The sequence below is a fragment of the Megalobrama amblycephala genome, linkage group LG5, assembly GCF_018812025.1.
Source record: "Megalobrama amblycephala isolate DHTTF-2021 linkage group LG5, ASM1881202v1, whole genome shotgun sequence".
NCBI lineage: Eukaryota > Metazoa > Chordata > Actinopteri > Cypriniformes > Xenocyprididae > Megalobrama > Megalobrama amblycephala.
Window position 1 is genome coordinate 9,198,471 of NC_063048.1, and position 20,732 is coordinate 9,219,202.

General features: G+C 36.4%; 2 protein-coding genes across 3 annotated transcripts; both read left to right on the forward strand.

Moving 5' to 3' along the window:
• Window positions 1–2,970: 2,970 nt before the first annotated feature.
• On the forward strand, window positions 2,971–5,824 carry LOC125269406 (ciliogenesis-associated TTC17-interacting protein-like). Its single transcript, XM_048192359.1, has 8 exons — window positions 2,971–3,040; window positions 3,377–3,432; window positions 3,598–3,684; window positions 3,884–4,051; window positions 4,175–4,299; window positions 4,490–4,566; window positions 5,394–5,482; window positions 5,562–5,824. Exons 1-8 carry the CDS (start codon window positions 2,971–2,973, stop codon window positions 5,754–5,756), a joined length of 867 nt encoding a protein of 288 aa, XP_048048316.1. The 3' UTR covers window positions 5,757–5,824.
• A 285-nt stretch (window positions 5,825–6,109) lies between these two features.
• LOC125268421 (caspase-8-like) lies at window positions 6,110–18,166 on the forward strand. 2 transcript variants are annotated; one of them, XM_048190612.1, is made up of 10 exons: window positions 6,110–6,266; window positions 8,839–9,143; window positions 9,358–9,457; window positions 9,689–9,827; window positions 9,917–9,972; window positions 12,284–12,311; window positions 12,406–12,461; window positions 14,795–14,924; window positions 15,015–15,519; window positions 17,591–18,166. In XM_048190612.1, the coding sequence occupies exons 1-10, from the start codon at window positions 6,246–6,248 to the stop codon at window positions 17,718–17,720; spliced, it is 1,470 nt and encodes a 489-aa protein (XP_048046569.1). In that variant the 5' UTR covers window positions 6,110–6,245; the 3' UTR covers window positions 17,721–18,166. The 2 variants fall into 2 exon arrangements, with proteins under 2 accessions (XP_048046569.1, XP_048046570.1); XM_048190613.1 differs by having other exon boundaries at window positions 6,120–6,266; window positions 8,842–9,143.
• The last annotated feature ends 2,566 nt before the right edge of the window (window positions 18,167–20,732 follow it).

A 20,732-nucleotide genomic window follows, 5' to 3' on the forward strand; every position in this document is an offset into this window, starting at 1 on the left:
ATATATATATATATATATATATATATATATATATATATATATCATATTATACAAAAAACGGGGGGCAGAGCAAAGAGAAACACGACCACGAGATAAAATGCTATTGTGAAAGTTTTCACAAATCGAGCTCGACCTAAAACAATGTTATTTTATTCCAGCAGTCTGCGTGTTCATTGGTAATAGACGTTAAACATGAAGAACGCCTTTATTTCACATTCCTTACTGGCGGACTTACCAAGGGGTTTACGGACAAGAGCTTTGCTGTGAAAAAATTCACAGATCAAGCTGGTGAAGATGACACCAGTTTCATTCCTCTAAGTGTCCAACATTTGGAGCTATAGCCATTATAAAATTAAGAGTCGCTACGAAAAAAAACCCTGATTTCGGCCCAAAGGACAGCGTCACCTTAATTCACAAATCCTGGAGAACGATATTTGGTATCATTTGCATGTCTATGACAGCGCACTGCGTATTTATAGCCAAAAGAAATCTGAATATCAAACCGCAAACTATCTTTACTGCGGTCTAGTTCACCTATTATTTCAAAAACGAATGAAATGAATGCTTTGCTAGTCAACTGGAGATGTTTCATGTGTATTAGGTACATCCATGCCGCAAGATGTTTCAAAAAGTGGTAGGGACAATATCGACCCTGGTGAAAAGTGGTGGGGACGTGTCCCACCTGTCCCACCCGCAAATTACGCCTATGATTTCTTCTCTTTATTATTTGTTAGTGAGAACACACATTGTGTCATTTTCTCAATCTTTTCTTAAGGTTTTTTAAACTTGAAGGATTAGTTAACTTTAAAATGAAAATTAGCCCAAGCTTTACTCACCCTCAAGCCATCCTAGGTGTATATTAGGGTGCTTTCACACCTGCCTCATTTAGTTCGGTTGAATCGTACCAGAGTTCGTTTCCCCCTTTGGTGCGGTTCGTTTGGGCAGGTGTGAAAGCAGCAATCGCACTCGGGTGCGCACCAAAAGCGGACCAAACTCTAGAGCGGTTCGCTTGAGATGTGAAAGCAATCTGACCCAATTAACGGACCAACGAATCAAATGATATCATTTTCATAACGGAAAATGTGATATGAAAAGCAGTAATGTCTGATTCTGTGAGTGAGCACATTATTTACCATATCTGAAAACCAACGAGCGCCTATGTTGTGTAATTACACTTCTCCGTGCGAGAATGCTGTCCCGACGAAGTCTCAATTCCCGCTCTGCTTCATTATAAAATTCAAATGGTCGCTCTCGACAGACACACTGACAACAGGTCGCCTACTAGACAGCGCTGGGAAATCCAGAGACGGAGAGAGAGAGAAAGAGCGCGCGTTTGAATTTGCCGCAGCAAATATGAATGGAGTATATAATTTAACAGCGGGAGAGACGGCTACATTTATAAAGTGTTTGTGTGTGTCTCGACAGTTACAAATAAAGCCACAATAAGCTCATGGAGCTAGCTTGTCAATCATTATTTTGATGGATGACGCAGCGAAAACTCTGACCAATGAGAGGACAGTTGTACTCGCATGTGACTTGCCTGAACGCATTTTGGTACGCTTTGAAATGTTGCCATGTGAAAGCGAACCGAACCAAGAAGAAAATGCAACATTGTAACAAATTTAGTCACTGTTTCGGAACAAAACAAGTGATCCATAGGTGTGAAAACACCCTTACTTTCTTCTTTCTGATGAACACAATCTGAGTTATATTATTAATATCCTGACTCATCCAAACTTTAATGGCAGTGAACAGGACCAATGAGTATGAAGCTCAAGAAAGTGCATCCAACCATTATAAACGTACTTCACGCGGCTCCTAAAGGGTTATTTTAGCCAAAAATGAAAATTCTGTCATTAATTACTCACCCTCACGTCGTTCCACACCCGTAAGACCTTCATTAATCTTCGGAACACAAATTAAGATATTTTTGTTGAAATCCGATGGCTCCGTGACGCCTCCATAGCCAGCAATGACATTTCCTCTCTCAAGATCCATTAATGTACTAAAAACATATTTAAATTGGTTCATGTGGGTCAGTGGGTCAATATTAATATTATAAAGCGACGAGAATATTTTTGGTGCGCCAAAAAAAACCCGCCTTATTTAGTGATGATCAATTTCAAAACACTGCTTCATGAAGCTTCGGAGCGTTATGAATCAGCGCGTCGAATCATGATTCGGATCGTGTGTCAAACTGCTGAAATCACGTGACTCTGGCGCTCCGAACCGCTGATTCGACACAAAAGATTCATAACGCTCCAAAGCTTCCTGAAGCAGTGTTTTGAAATCACTATATAAGCCGTTATTTTTTTTTTTTTGCCGCACAAAAAATATTCTTGTTGCTTTATAATATTAATATTGAACCACTGTACTCACATGAACTGATTTAAATATGTTTTTAGTACATTAATGGATCTTGAGAGAGGAAATGTCATTGCTGGCTATGCAGGCCTCACTGAGCCATTGGATTTCAACAAAAATATCTTAATTTGTGTTCTGAAGATTAACGAAGGTCTTACGGGTGTGGAACGACATGAGGGTGAGTAATAAATGACAGAATTTTCATTTTTGGGTGAACTAACCCTTTAAATTTTTTAGCTTTTAGTATGAATATGTTAACCTTAAGGTTATGAATAAGCTGGTGTCTTCCAAAACAATGACAAAATTCGCATTTAGGAGATATAAGCATTCAAAACTTACAGTCTCTCACTTCCGCTAAAATAGATCATGGATTTTCATGACATCACATCACATTTCAGTTTCTCGTCCAATCTTCTGTCCAATCAAATGCTCTCTAGAATCTGAAGTCCCACCTCCTCCTACACTCTTACAGACGCTGAAGCCTCGACTGAAATCTGTCATTTGTTCACACGTTTACTAGTTTCTGCATGGTGAATGGCACATAGTGCACTATATAGAGAATAGGGAACGATTCAGACAGTGTAAATATGCTTTCCTTTGACTCGAATGAACCGGCACAACGCGAGCAGCTCCGGTTCAGAGACACGAGACCCATTTGAATTCTGCTCAGAATGCTGTATATAAGTGATATAAAGGACATTATGAGGTGAAACGGTTAGAGATTAGAAGGAAACTGAGATTTTACTGAATCTAACGGCTCTGGCCGAGCTGTAACATAAACAAAACGCTTATTTAAAAAAAGAGGTGGGGGCTGTTCGATATATTGCCCTGTCTTTCTGTTTCAGTTGAAATTACATCAACACATTGAATAATGCTGCGCACTCCAAGACTCTTCAGTGGGCCTTTAACTTACAAAGAAAGTGTAAAACTCTCGCAGTTCAAAACATTTACGCTAATTTTCATTTTAAAGTGAACTAATCCTTTAATGTTTGTGCCCTTGTGTTGTTGCCAGCCTACATATCCAAAAAGCTTGAGATACTGGAAGAGAATCATCACGAATATGTAAAGGTATCTTTTCTATCAACATAAAGTTTATGAAAACATAGAGTAGGTTCTGGTTAATTCAGTACTTGTTAACCAACAGACTCAGTTTAATGTTTTATAAATAATAAATGTAATAATCTAAATGGCAATGTAAAGCCACCCACATCTGAGGTGTTGTAAACATTCCAGCTGGAAAAGCAGACGGTGAACCGGAAGGTACATATTGTTAGACAGGATGATCAACTCGTGGTAAACAGGATCATCTCAGAGAAAGAGGTGAGTGTGCTGCACAACATATGTTGAATATACTGTATATTTACTTAAATTTGTGCAAAAAAACATTTAAAATAGAAAATCCAAACCTCCCAGAGCTGGTCTGAAAGTAAGGGATGGTTTAGATTAATTACATACATTAAAATGTTGTTATCAGTTTGTGTCAATAATATAAATTATCATCTTTTATCTCATTCTTTAGGGAGTGAAGACACAAACCAACACATTTCCATTGAGTTCTCTAAAAGGATTTGTGTCTGAGGCATCCAACTTCCTGATCCTGCGCATTCTGGCTCGGCACAAGACTGTTCCAGAAAATATGACATTCCTGTCATTTGATGCAAATACGGTGCTTTCTAAATCAGTTTATGTAAGTCCAGGGAGACTATTGCACACATTACAGGATGTTATTTATAGGCCAAATCGATGTGAACAGTAGACGTATGATTGTACATGATGTGCTGTTTATCATTCTTGCATTTGTTTGCTTCAGAGAGAACTTGGGTGGAAGACGCAGATGATTGGGGAAGAGTCAGTCAATATCTTTGGTATTGAAAGGACTGTCTCCTCTGCAAAGGACTCCTCAGCAACTTGGCATTGCTACTTCATGCCTGATGGGTAGAATACTCTCTTCTCATCTGTTTCTCATAAGAGTGGGTGGTAGCTGTTGATTAGCATCTTTCAAACAAAACCAAAGCTGCCATATATGGTTGTTTACAAACTCAAAGCATTTTCAGCACCTACAGATGGAGTTTTAAAGAAATGCAGAGGTTTGAACATAAACTTTCCTAAAATATTTTACACTTAGGCATCTGGCAAGCAGAGTGCAGTTGGGCTCGCCTGCAATTATGAAGCTACTGCATTTGCCTTTCTTGCTCGATGGAGGTTTGAATACTTGACTTTATCACTATGCATTCTGCTCCTTTGTGATCAAAATTAAAGGGTTAGTTCACCCAAAAATGAAAATAATGTCATTTATTACTCACCCTCATGCCGTTCCACACCCATAAGACCTTCGTTCATCTTCAGAACACAAATTAAAGGATTAGTTCACTTTCAAATGAAATTTTCCTGATAATTTACTCACCCCCATGTCATCCAAGATGTTCATGTCTTTCTTTCTTCGGTCGAAAAGAAACTAAAGTTTTTGATTATTCTCCTTATAGCAGACTTCAATGGGCACCAAACAGTTGAAAAACAAAATAACAACTTTTCAACAATATAGTGATGGGCCGATTTCAAAACACTGCTTTGGAGCTTTACAAATCGAATCAGTGCCTCAGAGTGCCAGAGTCACATGATTTCAGCAGTTTAGCCGTTTGATAGGAGATCCGAGTCACGGATTCGATTCGTAAAGCTCCGAAGCAGCGTTTTGAAATCGGCCCATCACTATATTGTTGAAAAGTCGTTATTTAGTTTTTTTGGCGCACAAAAATATTCTCGCCGCTTCATAATATTAAGGTAAAACTACTGAACTCACATGAACTGATTTAAATATGTTTTTAGTACCTTTATGGATCTTGAGAGAGGAAATGTCATTGCTGGCTATGAAGGCCTCACTGAGCCAAAAAAAATATCTTAATTTGTGTTCTGATGGGTGTGGAACGACAAGAGGGTGAGTAATAAATTACATTATTTTCATTTTCAACTAACCCTTTAATCTTTAAAGTAAAAAAAAATATGAATAAAGCAAAAGGTTTGCTTTTTTTCAGTGGAAAAAAACAACATTCCTGTGTTTGAGAAGAAGCCACTCATCTGGGAGGAAGACATGGAGCTTTACTCAAAGTTTCTTGACAGAAAGGTTTAACACAAAGTACAATGTAAAATAATGGTCACTTCTAAGAAAATTTGTGACTAATTTTCACTCGTTTATGACACAGGAGGAACTCAAAGCGGACTACTCCTCCTACATCAGACAACACCCTGAGCTAAAGGCTTTAATGGCGGACTTCCTGCAGTTCCTGCTGTTGAGGAAACCTCAAGATATCTTCTCCTTTGCTCGTGACTTTTTTGCACCCTTTGCCTCTCAAAGTCCTCAGGGAAAATCCCATAATGACTCCCAAAACTTTCCATAGCAATAATAAACACTAACAAAGTGTGTGATGTAGCAGAGATGGAAAATAAAGGTTTTCTTCTAATAGTGCCTTGGTATAATGACTTTATGCTCTGTTTTTGTAATAGTGTTTGCTTCAAATGGATGACCATATACTGAATGTGAGAGACACAATAGATTGGTAGTGCAGTGATAAAGAAATATTGCACATAATGTTTGCCCAAAAATACTTAAAAACATTCTAGCATGTAAAAATAAATATTATTTATACTGATGCACATTAAATATGAACTTTCCTCAAGCCAAGCTGTCTGTAAACTAGATTTCTTGAGAATTCCATGACTGAAAGGTATTCCCCACAATTATAACACTTCTGTGAGCAGTACATGTCACTTCCTGCTGAAAAAGCTGAGGTTGAAACTGAAAGTAATGTAAACGTCGGTAGCATTAGCATGTCGATCAGACTCACTTGATTTTGTTTCTACGAGTGTTTGCGTTGATTTTATTTCAGATGGATGCTGTAAATGTAAAGGTAAGAGGAGTTTTGAGCATTTTCGTTGATTGTTGGTTCGAGTGGACTTTAATGAATGTGTTTGTCTTCACTTGTTTTGGGGCTCGTTTGATGTCGTTGACTCGAACAAAATGTTTTTGGGTAACGTTAGTTGACAGGAAATTATAAGCAGTGGCAGAAGTGTAGAGTTGATCTAAAAGCTTATTTAAATATTATACATGTCGTGCCACGCTGTTTAAAACATCTTATCACACCACAAAACTGTCAGGTGATTTTAAATACGTCATCTAAAATCGCCAAAAATTCACACTTAACCTGAGCGAGGTTAGTTTTCCGAAGGGTATATTGTCATAAAGGTATATATCAATGTGTTTTTGAAACAAAGTCTTATTACACAAATGTGTGTTTTCTCTAGAAGTGGTTTTGTATGATACGATCTAATAGTATAGTTCAAAACTTGTTAAATGAGAGTATTTGTGAATTCTGTTTTCCAAACTAAAATTATCTCAACAAAAACACTCTTGAAATACATTAAACTACATCATGAAGGTTCTTAACACCTAATTCTCAGAAGGACAAGGGTATTTTTCATAAATGTTGGGTTGGGCAAGTTGTGACATGTTTCTGAACTTGTGGTGTATCAGATTATCAGCTCACAATGCAAGGCCGTGACGATGACTTGAACATTTAGACATTGTCTTGAGGGTTTATTTAAAGGAATTAAATAATAAAATAATTTTAATGGATTTAAGTGAATAAGGAAGTTGTGTAGTTGTGAAATAATCAATTTAAAAACAATTTGCAAATAATACTTTATTTAAAGCTGCAGTCCATAAGTTTTACCTCTTTGTCGCCATCTCTGTTTGAAACCTGCAATTGCAGTTATTTGTGGAATTATCATCTTTATGTGGGTTGTGCATAGACACGACTCCTCAGAGAGGATGAATATAATGTTTTGAGGAGAATGTGTGGCTGTCGGTCACGGCAAATAATAATTTTCTCCAGATAATGTCATCTGAACAAGTAACAAATCTGCCACTTTTGTTCTGACCAACTGAGGAAAAAAAGCATTACAATAAATCGTGCTACCAATGGTGATTTAATCTAATTATCTCATATCACATCAAACCATGCAAATTAATTTTGCAATGTTGTCTTTGTTCTCAAATTTTTAACAACATCAGCATTGCTTGACTACACGTAGCTATTTAGTGTGTATTAGCGTTACCTGTACAGTTCTGTAAAGTCTAACCTCTAACGTTAATTTGTCGTAACATACAATTCGCCATCAAAATAAGTTTAATTATTGCAGCTGCTGTGAGGAAAGGCTATAAATGATGCACTACCTGCAGCATCCTCACATGCCATATAGCCTACTAGCTGGGACTCGTTCTTCATGTAAACAGACGTGACGTAATGATGCGAAGACGAACGGCGGCATGCTCGAATTTCCCACGGAAACCTACCAGTTCCATTTGAATTATAAAAGATTATTACAAGCTTACCGTTGTGAATCGGGCTAAAGTTAGAAGATAGTTGTGAACACTGGCTGGTTATGTACTTGCTCAAATTGATTTTGGATAATTTTTAACCAAAAAAATACGGAATGCAGCTTAAAAAAAAATATGCACACAGTCGCTCTTATTCATATGTCTAATATGGTCAAAAACCTAAAGCGTTTCTTTTCTGTCACATTCAGTTTTTAATTACATGATTCATGTAAATAATACCATATTTTCAATTCAAAACTGCAAAAAATTAATTAAAAAGATTATCAATTGGCATCACTGGATATTACAGTTTTAAATTGTTTCTTTCTACACACTCTTTCACTGGTAAAATAATTGTTTATTTATATTTTAATACACTTCAAACAAAGTCAGTCAAAACTGCAGTAATACATATAGAAGAACATACAGCCAGGGGGTAGGCTAAACATTATGTAAATATTTTAAATGACTTGCATATAGAAACAGTTTTAATTGCTTTCTTATTGTGTGAATGAAAAATAGTCTTGCTATATATATATATATATATATATATATATATATATATATATATGATATTTCTTCTTTATCAAGAACCAAAGGATTGGGTTTTACTACACTTACATTTATGAATATGAAATTTAGCAAAAATTAAATTTATAATATAGTATTCTTTTATTTTATTTTAGGGGATATTAGTAAACCTCAGATATAATATTTTGTTAAAACTAAAGCAAAGTGTCACATTGGAATTCGAATTGTACACACAATAAGCCCCGCCTTCTTTGATTTGATTGGTCATCTCAATCATTTTGACATTGACGAGCGCTGTTAGACCGCTAAGGCAGATCAGCCTAAAAATGTAACTTTTAAAGCTTTTTTTGTCATCCTAATGGCTAAATAGAGCAGTGTGTAATGGAGTGCAGCAGAGCAGCATCAATAATATCAAATATTTGGGGGCACAATTTGGTCACTTCATCATTATTGGGGAGGAACTTGTCCCCCTCAATGTCTATGGTAGTCCTTTCACAAGTATGGGCTTTCTTAAGTTGTTTAAAATGTTTTTTTTCCTTTATTACATTGACTTCCTGTTTTACATTATACAGCAGAATATGGATCCTAAGACGTTTCACGAGATTGACGAGGATCTGACAAGTAACGATGTGGCCCAGCTGAAGTTTCTGTGCATCGACCTGATTCACAAGAAGCGTTTGGAGATGGTGATAGATGCCAAAGATCTGTTCCTGCGACTGGATGAGCAAGCACTGCTCGATGACGGGCTACTCGTCCCTGAGCTTCTGATCACAATTGGACGCCTTGACTTGCTTGCCATCCTGAAAAAAACCAAAGAGGAAGTGGAAAGAGAGCTGCCAGAACGTGACGATCCTAGTAAAGGTGTCTCCGCCTACAGGTATGAAGGAAATTCCTAATGAACCGTAAATGTAGATTACTACAGAAATCCCCTCAAAGTGATTGTCTGGTAAAGATAAGCACACTGACGTGCTAAACAAGATCCATAGAAGAATGCTATCATTATCAATAGTTTTCTTGGAAAATGCTGAATATGCTCAATATTTGACGTCACAGTGTCTGTCTTGTTTTGTTTTACTCTCTCTTCTTATCAGAAAAATGCTATTTAAACTATCTGAGGACATGACGGAAGAAAACCTTCGCTCAGTAAAGTTCCTTTTGGAGCTTCCAAGGGCAAAATTAGCACCATCTGCTGTGAGTTTTATTTTTAGCCCTGAAATTATAATGCAGTTTTATAATTATTGTGAAAGTGGAATATGCAATTACTGATAAAGAACTACTTTGACTGCAAAAACTAGCTTTGTAAATGATTTTCCTCTGTTTTCTGTTTCCTCTGTGTAAAAATTTTTTTCTCTGTTTTTAAACCCAATTTTTGCAGTAATTATGGGTTGAAATTTAATCTGTTATTTGATTTGAATTGTACAGTCATTTCTAGATGTTGCAATTGAGATGGAAAAGCAACAGAGGCTTGGGGAAGACAACCTAGATGAACTTTACAGTGTTCTAGAGAAATGTGATAAACAGCTGGCCTACAGGATAGAGGAGTTCAGGAATAAATACAGAGGTTACTGATGAAATCAAATGAATTACACAATTCTGCTCTTCTCATTTATTCAAACATATGCAACAGCTTTTTTTCATTTTGTCTAATAGGAGGCAGACTCCCTCTACAGGAAGTGTTTCCTAATGAACGACCGCGTTTACCCATTGTAAGTAAGCCAAATCTTTGTCTTAATATGCACAGTTTTCACATAGTTTAACAAATCATTCTCAGGATGTGGTTATCTGGGTCAGTGGCAGCTGGTACACTAAATTGCAGTGGTCTTGGATCCCTTGCCGAGGATTTTTATTTATTTATTTTGCTTAAAAGGTTAGTTCACCAAAAAATGAAAATTCTGTCATTAATTACTCACCCTCATGTCATTCCACACCCGTAAGACCTTCATTCATCTTCTGAACACAAATTAAGATATTTTTGATAAAATCTGATGGCTCAGTGAGGCCTCCATTGACAGCAAGATAATTAACACTTTCAATGCCCAGAAAGCTACTAAAGACATATTTAAAACAGTTCATGTGACTACCGTGGTTCAATCTTAATGTAATGAAGCGATGAGAATACTTTTTGTGCGCCAAAAAAAAAAAAAAAAAAATGACTTTATTAAACAATATCTAGTGATGGGCGATTTCAAAACACTGCTTCATGAAGCTTCGAAGCGTTATGAAACTTTTGTTTCGATTCAGTGGTTCAGACTGTGAATCAAACTGCTGAAGTCATGCCCCCCAGTGGTGAACCATTGAAATTTCAAAACACCTATTATGTAATGAAGCCTCATTTAACCACTGTACTCACATGAACTGTTTTAAATGTTTTAGTACCTTTCTGGACATTTGAAAGTGTTCATTATCTTGCTGTCAATGGTGGCCTCACCCTGATGTCGTTCCACACCCGTAATACCTTTGTTCATCTTCAGAACACAAATTAAGATATTTTTATGAAATCCGATGGCTGGATTTCATCAAAAATATCTTAATTTGTGTTCTGAAGATGAACGAAGATCTTACGGGTGTGGAATGACATGAGGGTGAGTTATTAATGACATCATTTTTGGGTGAACTAACCCTTTAAACATCAGACATGATTTCATCTTAGCCAAATTTCTCAAATGAAAAAGACTTGACTTTAGGTAGTTGGTATTTTCAGCAGTAGCAGCTCAAACCAATATCATCTCATTTATGTCTGATGATTGGTTGATAAACCAAGGGAGGCTAGCCTTGCTCTGTTGCCAATGTCTGCGGTTTTACTCAACGCTGAATTGGGCTACTTTTACTTTTGCCGCTTAGGTTGTTTTTAATATCCAATGGGTTGAAGCGACCCAAATAACATGATATTTAGACCCTGGAATGCAAGATTGTACCAGGGGAACCCCACCAAAAACACAGATTTTATCTCCCGGAATTCGATTTTTACCGTGGGGACATTAGCACAATTTCTCCTGATGCGCATTAGCACAGTTTTCCGAATGGCCAGCATGTTCGAGGAAGAGCAGCGGTGCTTTCGACTTGTAGTAATATTCTATGGTGTTACAGTGGTGAAATTACAAACACAAAATACACATTCTGAGACATGATTTGAGATGAACAACTTGGAATATTATTAATATTATTTTGTCCTTCTCCCATTTTCACCTCAAAATTTTGGTTTGGCTGTGCATCCCACGACGAGCCACCACTGTTCTGGGTAATCTTAGAAAAAGTGTGAAAACATTTACTCCCACAAAATCTAAAGCAGTGTTTCTCAAACAGAATTTATATTGACCATCAAGTGGTGAGCCAACAGAGTACCAAATTATTACTAAAAAAAATGTCATTAATGTCAAATATTTAAATGTATTAATTGATTTATTATTGGTTAAATGTTTTTTAGATTGGTTTCATTCTCCTCAGAAAAGCAATGTTTATCCTCATTGCATGTGAACTTAATGTAGTCTAAGTCATATTTCATTGCCTTGCCTTTAGTTTTGATTGATTTTAAAGGATGCGGGAATGTCACACAACCTGTCAATATGTGCTTAATTTGGTGCTTCAACCAAGTGTCAGATGAATTTGAGCCAAAATTTTGAGCTTGACTGGATACAGGCCTTTATATGTTAAGCGTTGTTTCCTCTCTTTTAAGTTTAGTCAAGCCTTTTTGTTTTGCTAAATACTAAACTAAATGCAGTTGCATTTTATTTATTTACATTTAGTGTTGTTTTTTTACCCTACTGTCCATGACTGTATCCCAATAGAAATGGCAATCCTTTTTTTTTTTTTTTTTTGGTTGTTGACAACCACACATCTACAGCTTACATCTGCAATGAACATTTTCACATAAATTAACATTGTCGAAATGAAGAGCTTTTGAAAATAACAGTTAATAATAGTTGTAGTCACATTCCAATACAGAGTGTAATGATAAATATACTGGAATTTAATGCAATATAATGTTTCTCTTCCCTCCACATCTTGCCACCAACACAGCAGATGGAAATAGAGAGAGGAGATGAACGTAAGTTGTTATACATATCTTAACACAACATTATACACAACATGAATGGTCTTTCTAAATGTATCTATCTGTCACCTTATACACTTTTTCTTAGGGAGGAGAGGCTCTTCTGTTGCCTCGCTTGACACCGATTCAGACCCTGTACCCACGGTAAAAAAATGTTTGATTACTTTTTATTCCATAATTGTTTCATTGTTAAAAGCCCCCCTGTAGTCAATAATTTTATCCCTTAAAACTCACCAAAATGAAATATTTACACATTTTTTCCAGTGAAAAAAATTGATTCATGCCTTTAAATATAATGTAACTCTACACCCTTGCTTCAATTAGTATACGTGGACATTGATTATGCAAATTAGCCCCGCCTCCACGCACTCACACCAGCTCAGAGATCCACTTGGTCAACCTTACTGTAGTAAGCACTGCACAATGACAAGTGGAAATACTGGTTTAATTCAGCCAGAGGCCTGTATGTTTGAACCAGAAACTGATTCAGAAGAAGAAGTGGAAGAGTGAATTATACAGGCTTGCATTCATGTTGATACATCAGAATGATAATGCAGACACCTAATGGTAATTAATATGATTAGTGTTTGCTTGACTATGTTATCAAACAGCTAATAATGTTGTGACGACCAGGGCAACGAGCATCACCGGCCTCGCACCGTTCCCTCACGGCTCTCGCCCGCCCTGGTCATCACAAATGTATTGCTAATGTTACACAAACCGTGTTCCTGTTCTTCATCTCAGAGTCAGACAGCTGCCTTCTAACAGTCAGTATCTTTAGAAACGATTTGAACAACTAGAGCATCAGTGGAGAAAGGCTTATAGTTCATCATAAAATCGTAATATACATCATATATACATAATTCACCCTCTATATTGCTAAATCTACCCGATTTTTCATATTAACAGGAAAATGTACCAGGATAACCTGGCTTCTTTTGAGACTCCCCTGCTTCGCAATCGCAGCATAGTAATGATATGCTAAAGCCCGCCCGCACTTTGACGTGATTGGTTACATGGTAGTTTGTGACATAAGAAACACTTGCTATTTCAAACCCCGTTTTTTTTTCACTGTAGTTTTAAGGAGAAAATACTCAGCAATGGTGTCGACTTATGAATTTGCACATGGTTTGTCTTAAAGCATATTAAAAATACCACATAGACATATGAACAACTTGATTTTCACCACAAGGGGTCTTTAAATTATAGTTGAATGAGAAACTATTCGATGCACCATTGCTATAGATGATGTGGCTTACAGTTCTATAGTTTCACACTACTATGAAAATTACAAACAAGGTGTCAGGCAACACTTCTGGATTCTTCAGGCACCCTGGTGAAGAGCGCTTCATTTCAAATTAAACTGAAAATGAACAAAAAGTTGTGTGGGTGGGTTTGAAACACTGTTTTCAAAAGATAATGGATTATTTCATGAGGATTGGTGAATTCAGTACACATCCAGGATTTCACATCATTTGATTAGTTTATGGATCAGGGTCATTATGATCGACTATTTTAAAGGATTAGTTCACCTCAGAATGAAAATGTCTGATAATTTACTCACCCCCATGTCATCCAAGATGTTCATGTCTTTTTTTCTTCAGTCGAAAAGAAATTAAGGTTTTTGAGGAAAACATTCCTAGGATTTTTCTCCATATAGTGGACTTCACTGGAGTTCAACGGGTTGAAGGTCCAAATGTCAGTTTCAGTGCAGCTTCAAAGAGCTCTACATGATCCCAGACGAGGAATAAGAGTCTAATCTAGAGAAATGATCTGTCAGATCGATCTAAAAAAAAAATAATATACTTTTTAACCACAAATTCTCATCTTGCATTGCGCTGCGATGTGCATTACGTAATCACATTGGAAAGGTCACGCGTTACGTAGGCGGAAGTACCACGGTAGGGTGAAAAATTTTCTCCTCCATCTTCAAAATCGTCCAGCATCATTGTTTTAACTTTTTGTGTAAAGGGCATTTAACTTAATCTTTGCACTTTTGCTAGATAAGACTCTTATTCCTCGTCTGGGATCATGTAGAGCTCTTTGAAGCTGCACTGAAACTGACATTTGGACCTTCAACCCGTTGAACTCCAGTGAAGTCCACTATATGGAGAAAAATCCTGGAATGTTTTCCTCAAAAACCTTAATTTCTTTTCAAATGAAGAAAGAAAGACATGAACATCTTGGATGACATGGGGGTGAGTAAATTATCAGGAAATTTTAATTCCTGAAGTGAACTAATCCTTTAATTGAACCCATTAGTCCCGCAGCTGACAGATTTGAACTTCTTCATCAAGGCACATACTCTAATCACAATGGCTGTTTTTAAATTCCATAGTGCCACCGCTGTGACAAATACATGATTTAACAACGATTTTCTATTAATAAAATGTATTGTATGTTGCGTACTGGCTATTTGTGAAATGATATAAAAATTAAAAATGTAATTTTAATGTGATTTGCTTTGCATTCATCAGATTCCAGAGTCAGATACAGAATATTACAGCCTGACTCAACGGCCTCTCGGACACTGTCTAATCATCAACAACTACAACTTTGAAGAAATTACCTTATATCCCAAACGAAAAGGCACTGAGAAGGATAAAGGTATTTTGGGTATTAGCTTTTTTTTTTTAAATTTCATATGCATTCCTTAAAATTGTGACTTCTAAATGAACTTTCTCTCTCTGTCTCTAGATGCTCTTTTCCAATTGTTTGACAGAATGCATTTTATAGTTGAGGTGCTGGATGATCTGACAGCCTCAGATATAAAAGATGCGATAAAGAATTTTGCAAAAAAGGATCATACTCGAATGGGCGCTTTTGTCTGCTGTGTCCTCTCGCATGGAGAGAAAGGCGCTGTGTTGGGCGTAGATGGTAAACCGGTTGAAATCCGTGAACTCACACTGCCTTTTGCTGAATGTCACACACTAACAAGCAAGCCCAAGCTTTTCTTCATTCAAGCCTGCCAAGGAAGTGAGGCCCAGAACGGTGTATGGACAGCAGATGGACAAGGGAACGATACAGAAGAAGGAACATTTGAGGAAGATGCTTATAATCCTGCGTTGCGCAGTGTACCTATAGAAGCTGATTTCCTAATCGGAATGGCCACAGTAGAGCATTACCAGTCCTTTCGCCACACTAGAGAGGGGTCTATCTATATCCAGGAGCTCTGTAGACAGCTGGAAGCATTCTGCCCCAGGTGAGTTAAAAACACTGAAAAATATTAATTGGAATTCTCAGATGTGCCTTTGTTGGGTCTGTATAAATGTTCATGTTTCCAGTTCTGTGATGTTTACTTTGCAGTCTTTAGTTTCAACCAGTCAGCCCATTTCAGTCCACCAGTTTGACCCATTTATGCAGATTAAGAAAGCCTATTCATACATACAAATTTGGGGTCAGTTTTGTTTTTAAAGAAATTAATGTATTTATTCCAGCAAGGTCACATTAAATGAACACAAAAGAGACAGTAAAGACATGTTATAATATATGTTACAAAAATTTCTGTATTTCAAATAAGATTCTGTCTTTTTTAACTTTTCTATTTAAAATCCTTAAGAAATGTATCACGGTTTCCACAAAAATATTAAGCTGTTTTCAACATTGATAAAAATAGGAAATATTTCTTGAGCACCAAATCATCTTAGAATGTTTGGATTAAACTGGGAGTAATGGCTGTTGAAAATGTAGCTTTAAAAATGTAGCTTCCTTTTTAGTTGTTATTTTGAATTGCAGTAATATTTCACAATTTTCACAATATTACACAATTTCTTTTTCAATTTCTTTCTTCTTTCTTTCTTTTAAATCAAATAAATGCAGCATTAGTGAGCATACAAGACCCCAAACTGAATGGAAGTGTACAATGACTGACAATGAATACACCTTTTCTATGAGTGCATTATTAAAAGAATAAGATTGATGTTGTTGCAGAAAAAATAAACAGAAGCAGTTTTTTTTTAAACTATTAATATTACTTCAAAGTTATGTTGTGCAATCGACATGCAGAAAAAAATCTCCCATAAAACAGTAAATGATATAGTGAGGACCCCCCCAGACCCTCATTTCTGGGTGTCAATAATTAATTATCTTAATATAATAGATCATTTGACATTTTTTTTAAGAAGGCATGTTAGGCTAGTTCATGTTATAATTTGATGCAACTCTCCACTGCCTGGGGTTTTACAATACCACATATTTATGAATTATTTCACAACGCTGCTTATTTATGAATCACTATTTTGATTAATAATAAAGCTTCATAAAGCTCTGAAGCAGTGTTTTGAAATCAGCCCATCACTATATTGCTGAAAAGTCGGTATTTAGTTTTTTTGGCGCACAAGAAGTATTCTCGTCGCTTTATAATATTAAGATAGAACCACCGAATTCACATGAACTGATTTAAATATGTTTTTAGTACCTTTATGGATCTACCAAGTACCATTGCTGTGAATGCAGGCCTCACTGAGCCACCAGAATTTAATCAAAATATCTTAATTTGTGTTTCGAAGATGAACGAAGGTCTTATTAGAACGACATGAGGATGAGTAATTAATGACATTATTTTCATTTTTGTGTGAACTAATCCCTTTAATACCAGGTGGAAACAGGGCCTGAGTTAACTCCAGCCAGGTTTAGTTCACCCAAAAATGAAAATTATCCCATGATTTACTCACCCTCAAGCCATCCTAGGTGTATATGACTGTTTTCTTTCAGACGAACACAATCGGAGATAAATTTAAAAATATCCTGACTCTTCCAAGCTTTATAATGGTAGTGAATGGGGGGCCGAGATTTGAAGCCCAACAAAGTGCATTCATCCATCATATAAGTAATCCATACGGCTCCAGGGGGTTAATAAAGGCCTTCTGAAGCGAAGCGATGAGTTTTTGTAAGAAAAATATCCATATTTAAAACTTTATTAACTATAATAATTAGCTTCCGGCAGACGGCTGTGGAAGAGTATGTTCATTTCGGATGCGATCCAGACCGCCCAATGCCTATACACTGTGCCCCTTTTCTGTCTTATGTTTACCCCAAAATACCCCACAGGCAAAAGAGTTGCACCTTAATCCATTGGTGTTCTTGGTGTCGTGTTACTTTAGAAAAATGTTGGTCTACAATGTTTGATCACCTTTTTTTGTCAAATACTTTATTTGAATGTCTTTAAAGAGACACTGCCTCCCTCAAAATGAGAAAATGCTCCTGTTGAATATTCATGGTTTAATTTAGATGGATACATAGTAAAGTCTGCTTGTCTGCTTTTTTTCTGATAGAAATGAGGATATCTTATCCATCCTCACAAAAGTAAACCGTGCAGTGAGCACCAAAGTTTTGAAAGGCCGCAAGCAGATGCCTGAACCTCGATATACCCTCACCAAGAAGCTGGTTCTTCCCATGGACTGAAGCTTTTGATTGACTTCTGTATGACTGGATTCACGCTGGACAAGAGTCTATTATTCCGTTACTCAGTCTCTATATTAATCTTTCAGGGACCATCTTTGGTACTATAGATTCATATTGATCTCGCTGTCTCTGAGAGTTTTGGTCTTAATTATTAAATAAAACTATGAGTTAAACTTTACTGAACAGATTTCTATGATCTTGTTTAAACTATGCCATTTAGGAGTAATAAAACATTTATATTTGATACTGGGCACAAATATTTTTAAAACTATAATGTTAAGTGGGATGCCGATTTTATATCAGCAGTCTAAATGATCTAGTTTTGAATTCTGTTGTAAATACAGATCTATTGATGTTTCTGGATTAACTAAAAACCAGAGGATTTAAAGTTGTTAAAGACCTTAACATTGATATATCTGATGTAAATAAAAGAATGAAATAATTAATATTCTTAAAAGTGTCATTTTTTTTTTTTAATTTCCCCTGCAAATTCTGTATGTTAGTATAATGTTTCGCATCATAAAACAAAACTGACCCTGTTATGTGCTATAGACTTCAGATGATTTTCCCCATTATTATGTTATTACATTTTAACTGCATACATGTTCTTTCTGTTAAAATACATGTGTACAAGAACACCAAAAAACTTCCCAAAATTTACATTAATATACATCATCTTTTTAAGAAAGGGCCCAAACCATCCTCAAGAGATCTTATATCTATTCCTTAAAACAAAAGTTATCTTTCCCATTGATATATTATTACTGTTTCTTTCAGACAACGTCCTATATTTGGTGCACAAATACTTTTCCAATATAAAGAAATAAGCCATGGGTTGAAAATGGACAAACCCAGTTGGGTTAAATGTTTGCCAGATGTGCTGGGCAGTTTTATTTAACTCAACTATTGTTTAAAAATGACTGTATTGCTGGCTTAAAATGAACCCAAAATATGTTGGAAATTCAAAATCAGACACATAATTATTAGAGTCAACAATAATAATCAAAAGGTGAACATTTATTAATAAGCAACTTAATAAATGTTTATTGTTTAATTATAGATTCATTAAACTAATTACAGTTTTTCTCGATTGCTTAAACACATTTCTTGAAACTATGCCTCATATTCTCAAAACAGTAAACAAATCCATCCACTCTTGCTGAAAAACCAAACTTTACCCTCAGACATCACACACAAGCCCTCAAAAACACATACCCTACAACACACTTGTGAGATAAATTCAAAACAATAGGTCGTTTTTCAAGCACCTTAAAGAGTGCCCCAGGGATGACGTGTTTTTGTAGGCCAACCCGGAAGTTAGCGGCGCACGGGTTCCCTCGGTTGAAAGCCTATGCATTTTTCCCATAGACTTTTGGAAAATCGCAGAAAAAAAGCTCTGTGTTTAACAAAGGGTTATGACACTTACACGTTTTGTCTATCAAGATAATCTTTACAGTTAACACAACATTTATAGATTTTGAAGCCTAAATAAAGTCGTCAGATATTGATTATGATCTGCGCTGTTATTAATACTTATCCACTTTTTCATGAGAAATGCTGTCCAAATGTCCCGTTTTTAATGATGACGTCTAAAGTCCCCGCCAAAGGAAGTAGTCCCTTTTAGCAATTTGTTAGCAACCGCCTTTTTAAGACACAGTATAAGTTTAAAAAATCACAAGTGGGTTATAACTGGTGTGTTTTACATCATACATCAAAACGTTAAAGTATTTAGAGGCTTTGTTAACCACAGACCTTATTTCAGGCGATTTAGCAAAAACCCATTCACAAAACCCATAGACTTGACTGCGTTGGAACCGGAAGTCCTAAAATGCTAACTCGCTTCCGGATTTTGCCTACAAAAACACGTCATCCCTGGGGCACTCTATAGACCTTATGTAGCCCCGCCCCTTTTCAGCGCTGCGCTCGTTGTCTTTTGACTTCCGGCTTGTATTTCCACAGTGATCTTGTATTTATGAATGAACTGCTCATTTTAAAATCTTCCCGGTCTACTGACATTTGTTAAGACATCTGCAAGCGCGCCGCCATCTTTAGAATATTGTCTTTGAACTTCCGGTTTTGCGGTAGCCCTGTATATTTCTATGGAAATAAGAATAAGAATAATTAACTGGTGAAGTGGATTTACCTGTTGTAGAGTCAATGAAAGTTATCATGAGCATTGTTATGTTTAAAGCAGATGTCTTAACAAATGTAAGTAGACCTGGAAGATTTTAAAATGAGCAGTTCATTCATAAATACAAGATCGCTGTGGAAATACAAGCCGGAAGTCAAAAGACAACGAGCGCAGCGCTGAAAAGGGGCGGGGCTACATAAGGTCTATTACGACCTATATTTACGTTTTGAAGTCATGCGCCCTCTAGTGGGCGTGAAAATAATGACAGTGTCGTGTTACGTCTGTCGTCATTTAATGACGTATGACTGTCATTACCAATCAAAATGCGTGCTCATTTAAATGCAATGTGTAGACTTTTTACATCTCTTTCCATTTAGCAAAACTAATTTTTTTATTAATGACTACACCCACCCCCATCCCTAAACCTAACCTTAGTGATTTATAGTGCATATACACTTTATGAGCACATGTGTTCCCTGGGATCGAACCCACGATTGCATGATCACATGACTGCATATTGTTATTGCAATGCACTACCAATTGAGCAACGTGAAACCCGAAATATTATGCTGATAAAAGGGAACAATGCATTAAAATGAAAATGTCCTGTTGTCGAAAGGGGCGCAATTTTAGCAAATGCTCCTATGAGTCGTATTTCATGAATTAAAATGAAAGTGTCCTGTTGTCGATAGGGGCGCCACTTTAGTAACGCTCTTATGGGTCGTATTTCAGGGAAGTGACAAACGACCAGTGGTGTAGTCCTAAAAAAATAAGTGGTGTACTATTACCCCCCCCCCCCCAAAAAAATACAAAAACACGACAGTAAATGTATTTTATGTTGTTGTTCACTAGTAATGTTTCATTAAAAACAAATAAATACA